The sequence below is a fragment of the Panicum virgatum genome, chromosome 1K (genome assembly GCF_016808335.1).
Source record: "Panicum virgatum strain AP13 chromosome 1K, P.virgatum_v5, whole genome shotgun sequence".
NCBI lineage: Eukaryota > Viridiplantae > Streptophyta > Magnoliopsida > Poales > Poaceae > Panicum > Panicum virgatum.
This window is the reverse complement of record NC_053136.1, coordinates 33,929,109-33,951,856: the sequence shown is the minus strand read 5'-3', so window position 1 is coordinate 33,951,856 and position 22,748 is coordinate 33,929,109. Positions and strand designations below refer to the sequence as shown.

The following is a 22,748-nucleotide window of genomic DNA, read 5'->3' as shown; positions in this document are numbered from 1 at the left end:
TTAAAAAATTATCACTATAAATTTTTTAAAAATATATACATCCAAATCTTATGTATCGTAAAAGTTGTACCAAAAAGTTATTCGTTAAAAAGTTGTTAGGAAAGAGTTATAAATGAAAGTTATATGTAGCGTAAAAATTATGATGAGAATTTATCCTCTCAAAAGTTATATGCAAAAAGTTATGTATAAAATTATATTTATAAGTTATCACTGTCTAAATATAGAAAGTTGCGGTGGAAAAAAACTTTCCAAAAAAAGAAGGTAGCGGCCTAGCGGGCTGCCGGAGATCGCGTGTCGGGAGGCCTGCTGGCGCGCGCGCGGGGATTAGCTAGCCCCGAAGTATACCGGTCGTTCCAATCTATAGGCCTAGTTTGGCAGCAAAGGGAAGGATATCCAGGGAGAGAAACCCCCAAGGGGGGTAATCCCCGCAGATGGTATCCCCTTCAGTTCCGTGGGGAGGAATCCCCATCCGGGGTTTATTGTCTGCCACTGTTTGGAAGACAAGGGATAGAAATTTCTAGATACAAATATATGCTCAAAATATCAGGAAAAAAAAGTTAAAAAAATCTGAGAACATGTGGATATTCACCAGCAGCACACAAACAAAATTTCGATAATACTTTGCTGCACCCTTACATATTAAAAAAACAAATATCTTGTTCAGATATAGGTTCTTACAACTTCTTACACTCACAAGTTGTCTACGACAGCAAAAGAGGTTACAATGTTGAGAAGGGCTACAATTTTTAAGAATTTCTACAATCACACAATACCACGTACTTGCATGATACAAAGAACATATGTGTGGAGCATCAAAAGGTCTGGTAAACTGCCATGTTGATTCAGCACAATATGCATCACTTCATTTTTTCGCAAATCATGTATTGCTTCCACCAAGCGCACTGCAGTGCTAACATAAAAAAAATGTGAAATAATTCAGCCATTTCAGCAGAAGGTTCATAAAGTGTAAATATCCAGCACCAAGTTAATTATATCAAGACCACATCATAGATGAATTCACAAATACGAGTATGTGTTCCTCAATGTAAAAATTGTACAAACTAAATGAGCAAGTAAAGTATGAGCTTCAATCATGCAATCAACCACATAAATCAAAGAAATTAGCCAAAAAAAAATGTAGCCTTCTTCTAGGACTCTACAATACCAGGATTAGGGATGATGTTAACTTGCAACAGAAAAAAATGAACAATACATGTAGTTAAACTGTACTAGTATATATAGGCAAACCAGGTCATACTGCTTCCTAAAACTAGATTGGCACTATCAAAATTAATTCACCACACCTCTGTTTGATGCATCAAACCAGTGCAAGATCATGCATTAGTTCCCACCAAGTACACTGCAAATAAGAAAAAGAAAATAGCGACATGTTAACTCATATTTAAAAGGTCAGCTGTTAGCTTTCCATATGCATTTTTCGTACCACACATACAATATGATTTTACTTAACAACAAATTTAAAAGGTCAGCTGTTAACTTAAAAGAGCAGGTTGTACAATACACCATTCGCTTTAAGAATTTTGAAGCTATACTCCTGCAGTTTATGAGTTAGCCATCTGTTAATCATTGCAATACTACTACTTATACAGCTATAAGACTAAGCAATCCACACCAGTGGTCATCCGAAATGTGATACAAAATCAAACTCTTCTTTTCCCTATAATAAAATTAGCACACCAGATTTTTCATTGGGGGGACATACATCGGCTCATGGAAAATGTAACTCAACTCTTATTTTTCCTAGTTAATCATCCATCTGCACTAAAAGTAGCACAATAAATTTTAAATAAAAAATGGAATATAAGGATAAACTGCTCATCAGCAAATGATCAAACATTATGAGAACTCATAGAGGCAAAATTATTTTCTGACACTACTATGACTGAACACGATTGAGTGTTCAAATGTGGATTTTGTGTGAACAAATGTGGATTTTGTCTCAAGGAAAGTTCGATTATGCTTTGATTCAACCGAATCTACTATGCTCTGCACGATCTACAGAAAAGGTGTGAGAGAGAGGAGAAACCCTAGCGGAGGCCAGGGAGAAGGGGACAGAGGTGGGTTCACCTGATGCAGAGGTGGAGGTGGCTGCGGATCAGGAGTCTATGGCGGATGAGAAGCTGCAGAGGCGACGTCCGAGGGGGAGATCAGCATGTGGCGGCGGCGGCGCTTCTCTCCCTCGCGCGAGACGAGGGTCGGAGAGACGGAGACGGGGGGCTCTGCCCGGTGTCCGGAGGCCGGGGGCTATTCCAGGGGAAAATTGGCTCGGACGGGCCGGAGTCCCCTGCCGAGTAGGCTTCCAAAGGTGCTGGTGTTGCGGGCCGTGGAAAGTTTCCGCGTGGGCTTTGTTCCCGGGGAAAAGGCCGGGAACCCGGCGGGGAAATGTGTTGCCAAACTAGCCCATAGTGTCGTCTCAGCCCCTGGGTTTGCACATTTCAGCAAGTCCAATTCGAATTACAGCTTTTTAGAGCCTCATGTGAGCTACGAATGAAGTTAAGAGACACGTCGCAATGGGCTTCAGCTAGGAAAAGCTGAAACTCTAGCATTTTTGAAACGGAAAAATGAGAACTTTTCTTTTTGGAACGGAAAAAATGAGAACTTTTCTGAAACAAACCAAAAGAGCAGAACAGGTGCAGGTTGGACAGTGCACCATCATCGTTCTTAATCTGGAGCAGGCGGCAGGCCGGGGAGGTAGAACCGTTTAGGCTGTCAGTTGTCATGCCATAGCTGATCTGCCAGCAAAGAATCGGTGATGAGCACGAAATCGGCAGGATCCGCTTGACCTTCTGATTGGTTTTTGTTCTACCGGGATGCCAAGCAGATCAGCTCCTGACTCCACAGAGGCAATCTTGTGCAGACAAGCATCTGCATATTCTACTCCCGTGGAACGCGGCCGCTTCCCCTCCATCGCGCCAGCAGCGCTCCTGTTTTGCTGGCTTCATCAGCGACTCTCTCTCTAGCAGTTGAATTTAGTTTGCTTTAAACAATTACGCTCATATCCTATGATAGTCTAAAATTATCCTCTATATCTATCATAATTACCCACACCTGCTATTATATGAAAATTAGATCCATCTTAACTTAGATCCTATATCTCTACCTTAATTAACCACATCTACCGTTACAAAAAAAATTAGATCTAGTCTAATTTAGATCTTTTAAAAATTAAAATCTACAAAATAGCACTGGTCAAATCTACCTTAACTATCATTCGTAAGCTCTTCTATTTATTTAAATTGAGAGTTTATTTCAAAAGGCTAATCAGATATACGTGTACATTTATCTATGTATAACGAGAGTTATCGTCCTTTCCGAAAATCAAAATTTGATGCTTTTATGATGAGCAGCATGTCGTGATGTTAATCTACATGACTAATACTAAGATAGAGCTGGACTTACTGGCACATTAGTCATGATTGTGATGTATACAAGTTAAAGTATATTTACTCGCAAAAGAGTTAAAATATATTCAGATTCTTTGTATTATGGTGTATAAATAAAAAAATTATTGTTAAACTTCTCTATATTTGATCAAGTTTATAGAAAAAATCATAAGTATCTATAATATTAAACTAGATTCAAAATGTATTTAGGAAAAAATAACTAATAATATAATTTAGGACGAAGAGAGCAGTAGTTTCCACTGCACAAGTTGGCAAACTGCCGAGGTAGGTGTGGTATTTGTTTGCTTGGAAGTTGGAACATTGATTAATCCTAGTCTTCAACGATGTAATTTGAGCTCGATGTGGCGGCTAAGATCGTTTAATATATAGCACCAATGGAACAATCGATGTGAGATTTTTTTGAAGCAATCAATGTGAGAATTTTGTCCCATTATACTTGACTAGTAGAGTGTCACATGCACATATTTAATTATTCATCTATCAAGCAACGATGTTATTTATTTTTCTTTAAAAAATAATACACGTCTTTTTTTTCTTCCATAAATAATGATGTCAACTGTTATCCTACCAAAACAAATAATGATGTGAATTATGTATGAATGTATGTGCAAAAGAAAGTAAAATGTGTACCAAATAAAAGTAATATGCGGGTACGATGGTATAGAAAATTGCTGGTGTAAAAGGTATTAGAATTTTGGTAGAAAATATTGACAAAACCAATCTCCTCTCTCTTTGGTCAAACCTTTTGATCTGACAAGTGGGATCTCCGTGAGAGATACGATGAACTTAATCTTAGTGAAAACAGATTTCAATAGTTTTCTGCTAACTAGCCGTCCCCCAGGCGGCTAAGGTAGCAGGATGCGCGGCCCGAGGGGCGAGGCTAAGGTATAGAACCACTATAGTAGTTAACTCTGATAAGATATGAATATTAAACGTCTCAGTATGGGATCCGTAGGTAGATAATTACGCATTCAATAATGTACGGTTGACCTTTCGGCTAAGATCCTTCTTACCCATGTACAGTTGACCTCAGAACTCAGATATGACCATTCTGATTTCACAAAAAAAGAGAGGATAAGATCATTCTTCTCTGATGGACGGCATACTTGGCTTGTGTATCTCAGATATATACTGATGTACCATGGTTGCACCTTTGAAGGTTGCTTCATTTTTCCCTTCTTAAATTGTGTCCGGAAATTTTAGAAAGTGAAGGTGCAGCGAATGGAAGACATATTAGATCATGGAAGAATTGGATCTTAAAATTTCATTCAAGGGAAATTTGGAAATTTTAGAAACTGTCGTAAAATGCAGATTAACTAAATTTCATTCAAGGAAAATTTGGATCCGTACCATTAAACTTTTTGGCTCAGGTATCTCTTTTTTTGTTCGAATCTTACCTATGCATGGCTCAGGTCAGGTGCTTAACTACCTACTACACGTACTACATCATTTCAGTGTCTTCACCGAAACGGTCAAACTTTTTGGCAGTGGAAACCTGACAAATGATTTCTATAGGAAACTTTTTGGTAAAAGACTCAAACGGACAAACTTTGTCCTTGGTGCTAGTACTGATAATCTAACATAACATATTTTTTTTGAGATTACACAGTACAACTCAGACACTCACAACGCACGCATACTCACACCCCTATGAACACACGTACGCAAACTCTACCCCTATGAGTATCTTCGAAAACTGAGCCGGCAAATCCTCTACAGGCACCTCGCTGTCGACGGGAACGTCGCCTACCACTTAAAGCACAACGTCGTTAAATCCCAGAATATTCGCTCCTATAGGAAGTCGAACTCAGGACTTCAGGTGCTACCGAGGCTCTTATAATCACTAGACTACAGGCCCTTTCGCAACATAACATATTATATGACCTGCAGGGCTTTAAAAAAATAAAGATTTATGCATATGCATCTCATGGTGGGTTTAGGAAAATATAATGTGGAGGGACAGGTCATTAACAACCGTGTTGTAATTCAAAAGGTTACATAAAAACATTTTATTAACAAAAATGAGGTGTCTTTTAACATTTGGATGCACGGTGTCTTTTGGTGAAACAAGAAATGTATTTTCCAAGACTTACAACTTTTAGGCAGCTGATTTTGTTGACGGTTCGTATCATATATTCATATGGTTGCTAGCACGAATTAGTGAGGCGAGTACAGAACGGCTGCTTTGTAGGTGTTGCAAATTCTCACACTTTTAGTACGTTTGAATCACGCGTTGAGCTTCCGACTCCAAGGCTATCAGAGTGGTGTCAAGTTGTCAGAGCCTCAAAGGATGGATAACGCGTGCTTATAGCGGACGTGTGTTTTGGATCATCTGAAAAGAACGTAACAGTCGAATCTTTTTTGAACACAGAGCGATCTGTGTCGATGGTGGTGTTCTGTGCCTTGTTGTGGAAGAAGTTGCTGCTTGGGTTCATGCTGGCTGGCATAGACTCTGGAGCCTTATTTGGCTGCTTGTGGGCGCGCTTTGGGTCGCACAATCGCTGCCTTGTAATACGTTCCTTTTTGAGCTTTCTGGTTTCTAGACTGTGAATCGCAGTTCATGGTTTGTGAATCGCAGTTCATGATTTAGAAACTTTGTACTCTTTCCTCCTTTTAATGAAATACTAGAAAAAATCGCGGCGTTGCCGCTTATGGGCAGTGGACATGCCCATTATATTACTGAAGTTGATGGTTAGTTCAGCCAAAGTTAAATTTTGCATACTCCAAATCATTGTTTGAGCTACTGCTTTGTGTAACATAAAAGTGTTTCTTTTTTTCCCTTTGTAGTTAGGTATATGAGTACGACTAATGTTATCTGAATTATTCTTTATGTAGTATATTAGTGGTATTTGTTTGTGTTAATTGGAAATTATCATTTACCGGTGATTATATATGTCAATCGTAGATTTTTCTTTTTCTTTTTTTTGTTCTCTATATATTTTGAGGGATAAATTGTCTTGCTTTTATTATATAAGTACCATTTTTTGCATTGAGATATATGTATTATGCTTGTTGGCTATGTTTGTTGTGGTTGAAGAATAGTGGTAACTATGTATTAAGGTGGGAAAGAAGAGTTAGTATTAAGTTTTCATATTTACCCATTAAAAATATAGGCAAAGGTGTACAATTAAAAAAATAATAGTAAAACATACTCTATTATGGATCCAACGCATAGATATATTCATGAGGATTTCGAAACAATTTAATTTTCTATTTATGATTTTTTATGTGATTTGCTGCGCAATTTCAAAGTTTGAGCAAATTTATTCATAATTAGAAAAGAATAATAGATAAGGCAAACCAGCATCGGGCCGAATTCGGCCCAATGAGGCCGACGGAGCGAGTGGCAAGCATAGCCCAAGAAGGCTTGGACAGCGGGTTGTATTCCTGAAAAGTTCAGGGTCTTTTTTGCAAAAAGAATTGAGAGAGGAGGCCGGACGGCGGGTCGTATTTCGCTAAAGTTGAAGGGCTTTTTTATAAAATGGCCAGGACTGGCTCGATCTGGGCCATCCGTCCAGCCGATCGGACGGCCGACATGCCCGATGTATTACTGAAGTTGATGGTTAGTTCAGCCAAAGATAAATTTTGCGTACCCCCAAATCATTGTTTGAGCTATTGCTTTGTGTATTATAAAAGTGTTTTTTCCCTTTGTAGTTAGGTATATGAGCACGACTAATATTATTTGAATTATTCTTTATGTAGTATATTAGTGGCATTTGTTTGTGTTAATTGGAAATCAGTGGACATGCCCGTTGTATTACTGAAATTGATGGTTAGTTCAGCCAAAGATAAATTTTGCATACTCCAAATCATTGTTTGAGCTATTGGTTTATGTATCATAAAAGTGTTTCTTTTTTCCCTTTGTAGTTATGTATATGAGCACGACTAATGTTATCTGAATTATTCATTATGTAGTATATTAGTGGTATTTGTTTGTGTTAATTGGAAATTCTCGTTTACCGGTGATTATATATGTCAATCGTGGATTTTTCTTTTTCTTTTTTTGTTCTCTATATATTTTGAGGGATAAATTGTCTTGTTTTTATTATATAAGTACTATTTTTTTATTGGGATATATGTATTATGTTTATTGGCTATGTTTGTTGTGGTTGAAGAATAGTGGTAACTATGTGTTAAGGTGGGAAAGAGGAGTTAGTATTAAGCTTTCATATTTGCCCATTAAAAATATAGGCAAAAGTGTACAGTTTAAAAAATTATAGTAAAACATACTCTATTATGGATCCAACGTATAGATATATTCATGAAGATTTCGAAACAATTTGATTTTCTATTTTACTATTTTTTGTGATTTGCTGAGTAATTTCAAAGTTTGAGCAAATTTATTCGTAATTGAAAAAGAATAATAGATAAGGCAAACCAGCATGGGGCTGAATTCGGCCCACTGAGGCCCACGGAGCGAGTGGCAAGTCAGCCCAAGAAGGCTTGGACGGCGGATTGTATTTCTAAAAAGTTTGGGGCTTTTTTTTACAAAAAGAACTGAGAGAGGAGGTTGGACTGCGGGTTGATTTTGAGAAATATTGAGGATTCTTTTGCAAAAATTTTGAGAGAGGAGGTTGGACTGTGAGTTGATTTCTATAAAGTCCGAGGACCTTTTTGCTAAACGGCCGGAAAAAACTGGCGACGTTGTCTGCTTTTATGGACTTTGAATTGGCCGCGAATCGTAGGGAAAGATGTGCTTAAGTACGGTCAAAAAAATAGCGGACGTGTGCTGATCTGGCTGGGCCTGAAACGATGTTTTGTTATGTTGGACCGGAAAGAGCAAGAAGACAGCACGTTGTGAATCTCTGGATTTCGCTCTCTCAAAATCAGAACGCGCGGGGGCACAGTCCCGGGTGGGCCCTTCTGCTGGGCCAATAGCGTAAAGCGCAGAGACTATGGGCCGACCTGGCTATATTCGCGCAAATCCTATATATCTTATGTAAGATTTTTTCTTCCCACCTTCCAATATTTGAGATTCGTGCAAATCACTTCAACCATTAGATCTCCCCAACCCTATCTTTCTCCTTCCTTCTGCTCGCTTTCTCAGGATGCGCCGCCGCCCGTGCCACCGCGTTTCTGTGCTGCTGCTAGCGCTACTGTGCTGCCCGCCGCCGCGCTGCTGCGCTGCGCGGCCGCCGCTGTGCTGCCCGCTGGGCTGCTGCTGGCGGCACTGCACGCTGCTGCAGCCGCTGCTGTGTCGCACGCTGCGCCCGCGCACGCCGCCGTCGAAGAAGCTCGCCAGAGAAAAACCTCCAACATTTTTATTTTAGCATTTACAACATTTCGTGTTTCCAATTTCAACATTTTGTTTTTATAGTTTCAACATTTTGGAAATTAAATGTTGAATATGTTTAACAAAATGTTGAATTAATTTTATTAAAATGTTGAACATATTTGTAGTAGATAAATAGACCAAAATGGACTTTAAAGATAGATGTCTTGTCTATCTTCCACGAGATAGATAAGAACCCCCTATATTCGGCACTCCGCATCACACGCAGTCCACAGTGAAACAAAACACAAATATAGACCTAGGCACCACAAACCACCATTCACCACGTCGGCCCCATTCTAATATCTCTATATTATTTTTTTTTCACTGCTACGTGTGTCGCCCAGGGTTTTAAAAACCGACCGGACCGGCCTAACCGCCGCCCTCCGGTACCGGTTTACCGGACCGGTTAGGCCGGTAACCGGTGGAAACCGGTTGAATTTAAATCCAAATTCAAATAAATTCAAAAACTCCCATGCAACCGGTTCCGACCGGTTTACCGGCCGGTTTGACCGGTTTACCGGCCGGTTTTACCGGTTTACCGGTCGGTTTGACCGGTTTGAAATTCAAAAGCTCCCGTGCAACCGGTTTACCGACCGGTTTGACCGGTTTACCGGCCGGTTTGACCGATTTGATCGGTGGGCCTTCATGGGCCGGCCCATTTTTTTCTTTTTCTTTTTTGATTTAACTTTAAATTCCCACAAACTATCCTAAATGAATGAATTTTTGAGAAAATTTGACACCATTAGATTCATCACACCTTGAAGTATTTTTAGGAATTTTTTGAGAATTTTTCATTTTTTGAATTCAAATTTAAAATTTGAATTTTGGCCGGTTGGGTACCGGCCGAAACCGGAACCGGACCGGACCGGTTTGACCGGTAACCGGTCAAACCGGACCGGTTCCCACCGGTTAGGTTAACCTTGGTGTCGCCCCGCTAAAATCTGACTCTGCCGGCTACAGACCCTCTACTCAAAATATTTGTACTTGAGCTCAAATATCGGACGGCCAAATGGTAAATAAATTATTCTGCCAAATAGAAAAGATCCACATCTAACTAGCAGGTAACCCCGCGCGTTGCGCAGGGATGGAGCCACGATTTCTTAGCGTGCGAAATCAGATAAAGGCTGAGGAAGAATGGTATCCAAAATTCCAAATCAGCAGAAGAGAAAAAGGAAAGGGCCATAATGGGATAAGGTCAATAATGGGAAATGCTGATAGCCAGGGTTATTAAAACGATAAAACGACGAAACGAATAGAGGGTAGATTTTAACGAAACGATGGACGTTTTATCGTTTAAACGGACGTTTTAACGTTTAAACGTCGATTTCACAAGAACGTTTTCTCGTGAAATTTAAATGTCGTTTTAATAACCAGGCTGATAGCCCAAAACAAAGAATCAACTGCAGTTGTAGTGAAGCAGCTGAACTGAAATTACAAAACCTGAATCAAAAGACTTTACAAAGTTTTGAGGCAAGATTTACTTTTGTTCAGTTACATCTTGTACTGAAATTGAGACCCAAGGGGGTCCGTAAAACAGAAAAGTACCTAGATTGGAAGATATAGCGAGGATTATGCCAAAATGTATGCATTAGAGAAAGGTGTAGCTAATCTGTTAAGACATGCATTTCAGCTAAACCCAATCATTCGTGCCAAAATTTTGCATTATAAAACATGCACTTCAGGGTGCATACGAAGCAGCAGTGATGAACATCTATGCAAATATCAATCCATTTGGAGTTATCATCTGTAGTTTTGGTCATCTTCATTTGGTATCAAAGAATGACTGCAACTTCCAATACATAACTGCGAAACAGAAATAAAAGATTGGTTCAGACTAAATTCTAACTCAGGATTCAGAGTCTAATCCTAACTGCAGTGTCTGTCCGCACGCATCTGCCTGCCTCTGCAGATGCAGTACAAACGCTACCGAGATAGCATATCAATTTGCCTAGGTGGTATATAATTTGTGGTGGGCACATTTTACGCAAAAGAAATATTATAACAAACAATACATGTATAATAGGAAGCAAGGGGGGAAAAGCGAACAAAATACCCTGAATGGTTATGGATGTAGCGAACACAGTACCTTGAATTGTGATGGCTGTGCGAACTGCATCCGAAAATAAAATTCCTGCGTGTTGCATAAATACACCGAGGTCAGATTTTGAGGCAAATCAATTGTATTTTTTGGGGGGAAAAAACTGTATATGCAGACAACTTCATTGACAAATTTGTAGTTGACGAAGGAGCTAGCTGATCTCGTGTTCCACCTTGTCTACAGCGACGTCTTGTGGCACTGATTCCGATAACAGGTGACCAAGATTGAGATGGTGCTGTTGGCGCTTGCAGTAGCATGGACATATATCATTGTAGAGACCAAAGCAAACTCACCCGACCATGAGGTCCCTGCGGTGTAAAGCTAACTGCACGTGGTCATCGGATCTGCAGGCGGAGGTGTCTGGGGAGGCGAAGGAGAACATGACGGTGAACGTAAGATGCTTCTATGGCCATGGTAATTCAAAGTACCATAGCAATGTCTGTCAGGAGCAAACAACATAACAAAAGGAAAATAAATAAACTAATGAACACGAAAATGCAGAATTCACCTATGGAAGACTCTGATGTATGGAAGGTTGTTTGTTTCTCATGCAAAAACCTCGTATCCAGTTCATCTTACGGAAATAAAGATAATGAATGAATTTTGATTACCTCTAAATGAACAAATAAAATCGAGGTCGGAGCAGAGCCGTCGACCATTGGAGGCGGACGGGGAACTGGAGATGGAAGCAGTCGGGGTCGCCGGCTCCGAAGTCGCTGAGAGCCGAGGCGGAGTTGCGGAGAGGCCGGCGACTCTGACTCGCACCGTCGCCTGTCGTGCCAAGCGGCCGGGACTCAGGAGTCGCGGAGAGCTGAGGCAAACTGAAGGAGCTGAGGAGTCGCGGAGAGGTGAGGCGGAATAGCGGAGAGGCCGGCGAGGCGGCGACGACGATTTGTGCCGTCGCCTGTCGCGCCGAGCGCGCAGGACATCCTGGTCCGGCGGCGGGATACGCCCCGCGCGGCCGCGCCGACCGACCACCGCCGGGGAGAGGAAGAGGCGATGCGTCGTGGCCACCCGGGCTAGGCATCGGTAAGGCCGGTCGCGGAGCGGAGCAGCGGCTGGTGGAGACGGAGAGGCGGCGCGCCGATCAGATCCGCCAGCAGGACCGGCCGCCGAGCAGCCCAGAAGCAGGGGAGAGGATGGCCGGTGGCGCGGACGGGGCGGGCGGGTGAAAGCGACGTGGCCTCATGAGAGAAGAGATATGGTATACAGAAACAGAGAATATGATAGATTAAAATTAGACAATTCAGTGAACAAACTATATTACTCAAATCGATTAAATGAGTACACATACATGAACAAATGGGGTCCACAGCACTAAATAATAATTTAATCTAAATGCGATCAAATAATTTCGTAAAAAAATATCAAATAATTTAACATCATTAACAAAATTAGCCTGTAATGTGAATAAAATAATTTTATAGTTGGACAAATTGTTATGCATTGAGAACAAATGTGTTCATTTCACGAGCAAATTACACTCACATCCATATGAAACGAACAAATAATTTTACAGCGTGAACAATAACCTATAGAAATGAACAAAATGGTTCCACACACGAATGAATAATTATACGTATCAATATCATGAGAAATTATTCTTAAATGCAAATAATTTAATATACTAAGCAAACGAATAATTTTAAAAATTGAATGAATTATAATATATATATATATAAGTGAACAAAATAGCTCCACATAGGAATAAATAATTTTGCATGAATACATACGTGTCCAATGCAAACAAACTACTCTTACCAGCAAATATGTTAGTATAAAAAAGAAAATATACTAAAATATTAGAAAGATAATATTATTGAAATTTACAATTAGAATAAATTAGATCATTCACAGTGTAAGTTTCATAAAAGTTTTTTTTACATTTAAGGAAGTACCACATCATCAAAATTAGATAACGTGTCACAATATTTATGATGAGAGAGATGGTAGTAGTTGTCAGTGAAACTCGTCATACACGGTTACCAATGCCTCAAAAACTGTTTGGAAAAAACCAATGGAGCAGATGTGATGCAAAGAGAAAAAGGTATGAATGAAAATGAAACCCTATCATTACAGCATGATAAAAAATACAAAGGCCGTGTTTGGTTAAAATCGATGGAATTACTGTAGCGCATTTGACCATTAATTTAGAGTAGTAAACGAAGTCTAATTACAAAACCACCTCCACAACCCCCCGTGTAAATCGCGAGACGAATCTAACGAGGCCTTTGATCGCGTGATTAGAGTATGGTTACTGTAGCATCACTGTAACAAATCATCGATTAATTACCGTCATTAGATTCGTCTCGAAAAGTTACACTCATTCTTGAAAAGGTTTTGCAAATAGACTTCATTTAGCACTCCATGCATGTGAGATTCTCTTCTCGGGAATGTGCCGGTAAAAAACCAAACACGGCCAAAGTATCAATATGAATACATAGAATATAAAAAAATGAGAGGGAGCTATAAGATAAGCCATTCTAATTACATTGCACAATTTATGTCCGAACATTTAACACTTGCGTCTATTTATAATCCGTGCAAGAGCATTTGTTGCTCGGACTAGTTTTGTCCTATTTAGTCGCTGTTCATGAACTAAACCGCTCGTGAGACTCGTTTCCAGGTTTCTCCCCTGTGCACATAAAACCCGGCCGGTAGCCTCCTTCGTCGTCGAAGGCGCCGGTGAGGGTGAGCTCTCGACAGCGATGGCCCAAAAGATACAAAATACTCCCTCCGTTCCGAAAAACTGGACGTTTAGGACATGATAATGGTAACCAAGGTGGAGTTAATTAGAGGATATTTTTTCCTGTCTGCCCCTAATAAATAGACCTGGTGGTGCATTCCTTCCGAGAAACAGCTTTAGCCCAGTTGGTGAGTGGAGCTAGGCGTGGTTTGCGCGCACCACGGTTCGAGTCCTGGTGACCGCAACTTTTTTTGATGGATGCCCCATTTTGCATGGGGATTTTGCATGGCGCTGTTCAAGCCCGCATGGCGCGTGTTTGGGGCGCGTTTTGCCGCCGTGGTTCGCTCGTTTCGGCCGGGAAAATATTTTTTTTGATGGTGTTGGCGCGCGTTTTGGCCCTTTTTTCACTCCTTCGACCGGGAAAACAATTTTGCGATGGCGCCACTCCCTCCGACGTTATAGATTCACCGTGGATATTTAAACCGAGTTGTTTCCCTGCCGACGCTTGCTTCCCTTTGCTTTGCTTTCTCTGGCGACACTTCTTTGATTTTCTTTCCCTGGCGACACTTCACGGCGCAATGGCTGATGGCAACGCTGCCTTTGACCTCAACGTTAGATTAGAAGAAGATGACGACGGCTTCGATCTTAACAATGGTAACACTTCTTTGCTTTGCCTTGCCTTGCTTGCTTTGCTTTGCCTTGCCTTCCTGATGGCGACGCTTCTTTGCTTTGCTTCTTTACTAGCTGTTCATTTAGAGGTATTTGGCTCCTTTACTAGCTTCTTTGACGTCAAGTTTAGGGTTTGACGTCCTGGCTCCTCCCGATGCGCCGCCGCGGTATTTGGACGCCTTTGCCCTCGCGCACGCGAGTCAACCGTCCGTTGTGCTACCGCATTCATCGCCCGCAATTATCACCGCGCGTGCTCGACGCCATTCATCTCCCACGCGCCTCCGAAGCAGTTCAGTCACCGGCCGCACTTCATCTCCCATGCTCCTAGATCCACTTCGTCTCCAGCCGCGGTTAGGGTTCGCCATGGATCCATCGTTTGGCTCGGAGTATTTGCTCATCGCGGACTCGGTGGAGCAAGTGCCCAACGCGGTTCTCCGCGCGGACGTGCCCGACGACGGCGACGCCGTGGTTCGCGCTCCGGGCGCCGCGGCGGCGTGGAGCATGGACGGCGACAACGAGTCATACTCCATGCCTCTGGAACGCGTCCACAAACGGGCACGCGAGACCGGCGCGCGCGGTGACGCCGCCGCCGCAGCCCAGCGTACCGTCTCGGAGTCTGTCGTGCCGGACACCGTCGACGAGGTGCCGGACTCCGTCGACGAGGTGCCAGACTCCGTCGACGACGATGTGCCAGACGCCGTCGAGGACGTGCCAGACGCCGTCGAGGACGATGTGCCGGACGTCGTCGAGGAGGTGCCGGACGTCGACGAGGTGGTCGATTGTCCTCGCTGCAGGACGTTCCACGCTGGCGGCGTCTTCGGAGAAGCCTGTCGCCAAGCTCGCCGCAACGCTCGCAGGTGTGCCTGTTGTGGCCTTTTACATGAAGATTACGACCTCGTCACACAAGTTCTCGATGGCATGGAAAATTTTGATTGTAAGTTCTACATTCCTGTTGTGGAGGAACTTCAATTGGAGGGTAACACCATCATTCTCCCTGAACAAGTTGTTCAGAAGTTGGACGAGATGAATCAAGCAAGAAAAAGTGCAAAGGCCAACAAAGAAGGTGAAGCAAGCAAAGATGAAGCAAGCAAACAGTAAGGTACATGCATTTGAACAGTAAGCATTCGGCTAGCAATCTTCTAATTTGCATAAACTAATTTGCATCTTCTAATTTGCAGGGAGACTACTTATGGATTCAGCTAGCAATGAAGCTTCACAAGGGATTTGCAATGGCAGACTATCTTCCCTCTCTAGTCTTTGCTTCTGCAAGTGAGGAATCTTTATATTATTGCAACCTTTAACCTTCATTGCTTCCTTCAACACAGTTTGTAATGTTACAAATATCCTGTTTGATTTCCATGGACTGTACTCCAAGAATGCCTACAAAACAAGTGTTGAAGAAATTAGATCTTTCTATGTCTTACTCTCTTTATTGTATTGAAACAATCAAATGGAATTAGATCTTTTTACCTCATGCACTGCTGGAATTAGTTCTTTCAATGTCTTAGCATTTTTCTTGTACTGAATCGCGTGGATAGCTCGAAAAAAACCCAAATCTAGAACGTTAAAATCTGGAGAATTGGCCGGTTGACATATAAGCCGAATGTCAAAGCCATCTTGCTTAGTACACTCACAAAACTGAGGATCATCCACTTTCAAATGAGTAGGAGCATTATCTTGTTGTATGAATATTGGCTTGTGCACATCTTCTCTTGGCCACTTTGCTCTAATTGCCAGCAACACCTTATTTATCATGAAATCCCTTATGATATCCCTTGTGATTGATTGGATTGGCTTGATTACTTCCTCACCACGCAGCCGATAAGGACTGTCTCTAATAGCATGCTCAATAGTAACAAGTGGAAAACAACCTATTTTGCCATCAAACACACATACTCCATCTCTAAATCTTGGCCGAGCAACAACACACAAAAACATGATCCTAGGAATGTAGTTCTTGTTCTTGCAAATACGATGTGGTTCATCTTCATCGGGTAGCAAGTAGTACCTCTCTGATTTTTGATAGATATAGAACCACTTCTCATCAATAAACACAATGTCAAACAAATCCTTGAACTTTGGATCATCAAGCAAACTTTGGTCAATCATGTCAATGCACCACTTCAATCTAGTCTTCTTGTTAGCCTCCGTGAGGTAAGGTTTGACACTACTAGAATGGTGCCTAAGCAGACCCTGTTTCAAATACCTATGTATCTTAGTCTTGCTAATACCAAGTCTACTAGAGACATCTTCTAGGGTCATTCTTTGTTGGAGAGGAATGTTCCTCAAATTTTCCAAATCAATAGGGATTGCTGGACGGCCACTTCTACCTTTCTTTAAATTAGGAACCTTGACCGGAATATTTTGAGCAAGTTGGTTTTTACCTCTCTTCCATATGCGCTGCACTGTTCTAATCTTTACTCCAAATTGCTCAGAAACAATTGCTGTATCGTGCTTACCTAGACGCCCATTCTTGCTTCTCATCAAAAGTGCTTGGTACACTTGTTGTCTAACATTATCAGAATAGTCATGCTTCGGTTGGACTACTTGATCGGCATGATCTAAAAATAGAAAAAAGAAACAAGCTAAGTCACGGCATGATCTAAAAGGTTGTTCATGCATGGTACAAATACTCATTCACGGTATGATCTAAATATAAATACTCACGGCATGCTTCCTATTCATGCATGGTACAAATACTCACTCACGGCATGAAGCGTCGCCGTCAGGAAGGCAAGGCAAAGCAAGCACTACCCCAAACCATAATTGCCTTGGTGGCCAAATACCGCCAAGGAAAATGCCAAAACCGCCAAGAAAATGATCCTTGACGGCCGGCCGCCAAGCAAAGTCCGCCAAGAGTAGAACGCCAAGGAAATTCCATTAACTTGGCGGCCAACCGCCAGGAATTATTTACTTGGCGGTTTGCCCGCCAAGAAATCTATGGAAATGGAAAAATGGCTAAAGCGCCAAGGAAATGTCTCAGCCGCCAAGCAAATTAGTTTCCATGGCTGCCAATAGCCGTCAAGCAAATTGTTTTGCTTGGCTGTCACTGGCCGCCAAGTAAAGTAGTTTCCTTGACTGCCGCTAACAGCCAAGTAAATTAGTTTCCTTGACTGTCCTCACTCACCAAGTAATATGAGTTTCATTGGCTGCCAACCGCCAAGGAAACATATCTATTGAACAAAAAAAATATTGCATTTCAATATCCAAAATCATATCCACCGTAAAGCAACAATTATTCTATTCCAAATCTGTTCATGTCAACTAGTATTAATCAAATTGAGTGCTACACACAGAAACCAAAATTCTCCACAAAATTGCTTAAATCGGACATCGTTGATAATAACTCTCCAAAACTCTCGTATGCAGATTTGGGTTCTCCACCTTCTGGAGTTCCATGCCTTGCAGCTTCCAAGTCATCTGAAAATGAATAGAGACAATAAGAATATGCACAATAATTATATGTTCCTCTTTTATAACTGCAAGCTGACGTTCTGACACACATACACAGATGCACTTGCCTCAAGACAAATTGCAAACCCCCTCTGATTTCCCTCCCGCATATCTTGTGCTTGGGCACATCCAAATTATTTGGATTAGCAAAATATCCACAGTTCCAAGCCATGTCCTCTGACATTCTACATGTTTGAATCGCACAAGCATCAAGTAGTTGTAAGCAACGGGCAAACAGAGATGGATAGCCACAAGCATACGCAATAAGGCAAACGCAACCAAGTAGACTTGAATCGAAGCTAAAAATTGTTGGTACCAATAGAATGCTACGAACTGGACAAATCCTGTACCTCAGAGCTTGGGACCTTGGATTCTTGGACTTGGAAACCGGACCAATGCAACAGGAAGTAGATCAGACCAGCTAGCACTGCACTGCAGCTTGGAATCTTCAATCTTGTACAGTTGGGACTGGGCATGGTGTTGCGGACGTTGGAGGCCACGGCATCGAGCTGCTGCGCGGCCGCTGCTTGAGTCCAAATACGAGGCTGGCGAGTGCAGCGGCATCCCCTGCACCGAAGGCCGTGAGCTCGGGGCGACGAGGTCGGTGCAGGCGAGCGTGGAATTGGCGCCACGCAGCTTGGGGGCAAGGTTCTCGATGGGGTCGGCGCGGAAGGAGGCACCATGCTTGAACTTGGAGCCGGAGGACCGAGATCCGCCATGACATGTGGAGGTCGATTTGGTCTGATCTAACCGGAGCCGAGGAGGGGAGGGGGGATTGCGCCTTGTGTGGCTGGACAGCAGGCGTCGGGAGGAGATAAGGCTCTTTTCAAATTTTGCAGCGGATGGATGGCGGGAGTTTTCCCTCCAAACTTTTCAGCTAAAAACTGCGCGCGCTCTCTATCTCTCTGCCTCTGCATCTCTCTCTCTCACCCTTTTGTGTAATCGACGCTAAAATTTACCTTTTTTTGCTTCTCATAATTCAAACCGATTAATGACCTACAACATATTTTCACTTGTGATATTAAATATATGCATGTACAAATATATAATTTCATTTCTTAAAAAAACAAATACATAATTTTTTTGGCAGCTGAAGATCTCGTTGGACTTAAAATACAATTCTTGTAATTTAAAGATCCTTTTTTTGCAACACATGTAATTCAAATGTGAATTAATTCTAATAAATAGGCTAAGTAAGTTTAAATTCCAACATAGGTACATTTGTATAAAAATAAAATTAAACTATTTTCATGAACAAACATGCTAAATCAAGGCTATGATAATTTTTTATGATTGCAAATATAAATATATATGCAGATATAATATAAGGACTAAAAAATTACTCTTATGTGTATTTCATTCATGCTTACATGACATGTGTACTCATTGCGGATGAGATGTGCAAAACCCACGTATACACGCCATCAAGAAGTTTATCCATCACATATCAATTTTAAGAATAACTGCAGAACTAAGGTGCATTTTACTTTGACAAAACTAAATATGATTTTAATTATTGCAATCTAATATGCCACAAACAAAGGACAATGTATAGAAATACACACTTTCCTTGGCGGTTTGACGAAACAGCCAAGGAAATGCACACTTACCTTGGCGGTTCGACCAAACAGCCAAGGAAATGCACAATTTACTTGGCGGTTTGAGTAAAAGGCCAAGGAAATGGGTGGTTTTCTTGGCGTACTTCTAAAACCGCCAAGGTAATTACAAATTTTCTTGGCTGCCTACAAAACCCGCCAAGAAATTATGTTTCCTTGGCTGTTAGCAAGCACCGCCAAGATAAGACTATATTTCTTGGCGGTTAAAACTTGGCCACCAAGAAAATTCCTGGCCGCCAAGGTAATTCGGTTCTGGTGTAGTGAAGGCAAATAACTCACGGCATGATCTTTACTCGAGGGAAAAACAAGCTTATTCGTAGTAGTACAATGAACTCACCAGCTAGGTTTTGTACATAATCAAAATCAACCGCTCCAAATTCATCTGGTGGTAGGTTCAAATCGAATCCTATAAAAAAATAGAACATGAATATTTTAGCGACAAAAGAAGAACATTCGATCTGAACAGCTAGAGAAGAAAAAGAGGTAGTACCGTTGGCATGCTCATCATGTACAGGTTCGTTCAGATCGAAACCACCGTTGTCGTCGTCATCGTCATGCTCGTTGAAATCAAAGGTAGCATTGCCGTCGTCATCTCCATGCTCGACGGGGTCAAAGGGAATGTTGCCGCCGCCGCCGCCGTCCTCTAAATGAACAGCTAGTAAAGAAGCAAAGCAAAGAAGCGTCGCCATCAGGAAGGCAAGGCAAATCAAAGCAGGCAAGGCAAAGCAAAGAAGCAAAGAAGTGTTACCATTGTTAAGATCGAAGCCATCGTCGTCATCTTCTTCTAATCTAACGTTGAGGTCAAATGTAGCATTGCCATCAGCCATTGCGCCGTGAAGCGTCGCCAGGGAAAGAAAATCAAAGAAGTGTCGCTAGAGAAAGCAAAGCAAAGGGAAGCAAGCGTCGGCAGGGAAACAACTCGGTTTAAATATCCACGGTGAATCTATAACGTCAGAGGGAGTGGCGCCATCGCAAAATTGTTTTCCCGGTCGAAGGAGTGAAAAAAGGGCCAAAACGTGCGCCAACACCATCAAAAAAATGTTTTCCCGGCCGAAACGAGCGAACCGCGGCGGCAAAACGCGCCCCAAACACGCGCCATGCAGGCTTGAACAACGCCATGCAAAATCCCCATGCAAAATGGGGCATCCATCAAAAAAAGTTGCGGCCACCAGGACTCGAATCGTGGTGCGCGCGACCCACGCCTAGCTCCACTCGCCAATTGGGCTTAAGCTGTTTCTCGGAAGGAATGCACCCCAGGTCTATTTACTAGGGACAGACAGAAAAAAATACCCCCTAATTAACTCCACCTTGGTTACCGTGATCATATCCTAAACGTCCAGTTTTTCGGAACGGAGGAAGTAGTGTAATTGGACGGCATCGATCGGGACACACAATAATTGGCCGCCCCAGCGCGAAGCCGTGCTGCCGGGTCTCTGCTTCGCGAGTTGCTATTGGCTAGAGCTGTCCGTCCGTCCGTCCGTCCGTGGGTGGCGGCGTCCCGGCCTTTGTGAAGTGTGAACCTCCCCTGCCCAAAGCTCCAACTAGAACTAGGGATCCATAAGAAAATCCAGCATCGTCATCATCGCCAAAGCTCTGCAGTACTGCAGCATGCCGAACGCCTGAGTATCAGAATTTCCAGAGGACATTTAGCACGGAATATTTTAAAAAAAAATTAGCACGGCATTGCACAGCGTTGTTTATCCTCCGCCGCCCCGCCCCGCCCCGCCCCACCCCGCGCCCCGCCCCGCGCCCCGCCCATGTCGATCGTCAGCTCCACTCCTCGGACCCAGGAATCGAATCTGCATCAGCTTCCTCCTCCGTCCGATGCTGCTCGCGTCGCCATGTTGAGTTCCGTTCCGTCTTTCCTTCCTCGGGTCATCTCACCCCAAATACATATACAAACCAATCGATACGCCACCTTCCCCCCATCCGTTGGCGTGCCGTGCCCACGACGAGGTGCCAAACCCTGACCGGCCTCCTCCTGTAAACCATCGGCGCCATCGCTTGCTAATCCGGCGTGTGCCGCGGCACCGAGCGGAATCACAGGCGGCCATCAACTGTGGCACTCGCGGGGCGAGATTCTGGACGCAAAACGCTGCCGGTCTCCAGGACGCGATCGCTCGATGGCCATACCATACGCGGTAAACAGCGATGGTTGCGGACGCGGATAAAAACCGAGCGGGTCGCCGGCACGCGATCTTCCAGCCCGGAATCCAGCAGAGCAGGCAGAGATGGGGGAGGAGGGCGTTACGGCCTCGCGCCGCGCGCGCGTCGATCTCATCTGAATCTCGGAATCTCTCATCGTAGCCGCGAGCGCGTCCGTCCATCCAGCAGCCCATCCAATCCGCCCGCTGCCCCCCGCGCAGGGGCGCCGTGGCCCCAGCCGCCGCTCGGGCTCGGCCACCGCCCCTCCCCAGGGAGCGGCCACGACTCATATCGCCTCGGCCTCCTATAATACAGGGGCGCCCGCGGCAAGGACGAGGGCGAGCGAGTTCGCCTCACCACGCGCGCGCGCCCCCGCCCGGGTGGCGTGCATGGCCGCGACCGCGTGCGCCTACGGGTACCAGCAGCAGGGGACCCGGCCGCCGCTGGCGCTGGCCGCGCCGGCGAGGTCCGCGTCGCAGGCACCCGACCCGTTGCTCGTCGGCTTCGACGATGACGATGATGATGGTGCGGAAGTAACGCCGCCCCCGGCGCCACCGCCGCCGCCGCGGCCGTGCATCAAGGCGCCTCCGCCCTTCCCGCCGCGCAACCTCGGGATCTGCACCGAGGGCCTCGGCGCCGAGAGCTCCGGCGACATCGGCCTCAGCGATCTCTCCGACGACGTCAGCAACAACGGCGCTGGCGGCGACGGCGACGCCGAAGCCGGGCGGGCCCTGGTGGGGCCGTGCAAGCGGCAGCACCGCGACGGCGGCGGCGGCGGGGAGGGGCCGGGGAGGAGGGCGAGGGGCGGGAGGCCGGCGCCGTTCCCGCCCCCGATCTCGGTGATCGGGGCCGGCGGGAAGCCGTGGCTCTACCTCCGGCCCCACCGGGAGGACGGCCGCCTCGTGCTGCGGGAGGTCAGGATACCGTCCCGGGAGCTGCTACAGGCGCGCCGCGAGGGCGGCCGGTTCAAGCTCCAGTTCGCGCAGCCCCACCCGGAGGAGGAAGAACCGGAGGATGCGCATCATCATCATGATCAATGCCTTTCATGAGCCAGCAGATGAGAAAAAGCAACAAGGGGGCGAATAGAACAGGGTTTTAGATTATTGCTCCGAGGTTTAATCAGCAACAAGTTCCACACGCCTAGTGTTGGTTTCCTTTCACTTTCAGAGAGATGTAAATATAGCGGAATTTATGTTCAGTTGTGAACTTGTGACTTGTGAGTCAATCACCCGATCCATTGCCACGGCTTCGCAAGACTCTGGTGAGCAAGTTGAAGGACTAAGAACTTGCAGGAATCAACAAACACAAACAAAACCATGTCCAGAAAAGTAACCAAGTACAGAAGCTAAGCATCATGCGTGGCACTGTTACTGCAATTTTG

The 22,748-nt window shown here is 44.0% G+C and overlaps 2 protein-coding genes and 2 long non-coding RNA genes across 6 annotated transcripts; 1 reads left to right on the top strand and 3 right to left on the bottom strand.

Annotated features, from left to right (window-relative positions):
- Nucleotides 1-584: 584 nt before the first annotated feature.
- LOC120656711 lies at nt 585-2,256 on the bottom strand. Its single transcript, XR_005667972.1, has 3 exons — nt 2,089-2,256; nt 1,305-1,360; nt 585-910 (listed from the first exon to the last, which is right to left on the bottom strand). It is a non-coding gene; the product is annotated as an uncharacterized LOC120656711 (long non-coding RNA).
- Nucleotides 2,257-10,079: 7,823 nt separating this feature from the next.
- LOC120703643 lies at nt 10,080-11,968 on the bottom strand. 2 transcript variants are annotated; one of them, XR_005687106.1, is made up of 4 exons: nt 11,410-11,968; nt 11,092-11,237; nt 10,787-10,996; nt 10,080-10,503 (listed from the first exon to the last, which is right to left on the bottom strand). It is a non-coding gene; the product is annotated as an uncharacterized LOC120703643 (long non-coding RNA). The 2 variants fall into 2 exon arrangements; XR_005687104.1 differs by having other exon boundaries at nt 10,787-11,237.
- A 3,029-nt stretch (nt 11,969-14,997) lies between these two features.
- LOC120703634 lies at nt 14,998-18,645 on the bottom strand. 2 transcript variants are annotated; one of them, XM_039987777.1, is made up of 4 exons: nt 17,957-18,626; nt 17,661-17,791; nt 15,624-17,573; nt 14,998-15,533 (listed from the first exon to the last, which is right to left on the bottom strand). In XM_039987777.1, exons 3-4 carry the CDS (start codon nt 16,788-16,790, stop codon nt 15,321-15,323), a joined length of 1,380 nt encoding a protein of 459 aa, XP_039843711.1. In that variant the 5' UTR covers nt 16,791-17,573; nt 17,661-17,791; nt 17,957-18,626; the 3' UTR covers nt 14,998-15,320. The 2 variants fall into 2 exon arrangements, with proteins under 2 accessions (XP_039843711.1, XP_039843718.1); XM_039987784.1 differs by lacking the exon at nt 17,661-17,791 and having other exon boundaries at nt 17,957-18,645.
- A 2,747-nt stretch (nt 18,646-21,392) lies between these two features.
- On the top strand, nt 21,393-22,621 carry LOC120703615 (protein FANTASTIC FOUR 3-like). The gene has a single exon (XM_039987759.1). The coding sequence runs from the start codon at nt 21,757-21,759 to the stop codon at nt 22,414-22,416; it is 660 nt and encodes a 219-aa protein (XP_039843693.1). The 5' UTR covers nt 21,393-21,756; the 3' UTR covers nt 22,417-22,621.
- Nucleotides 22,622-22,748: the final 127 nt, after the last annotated feature.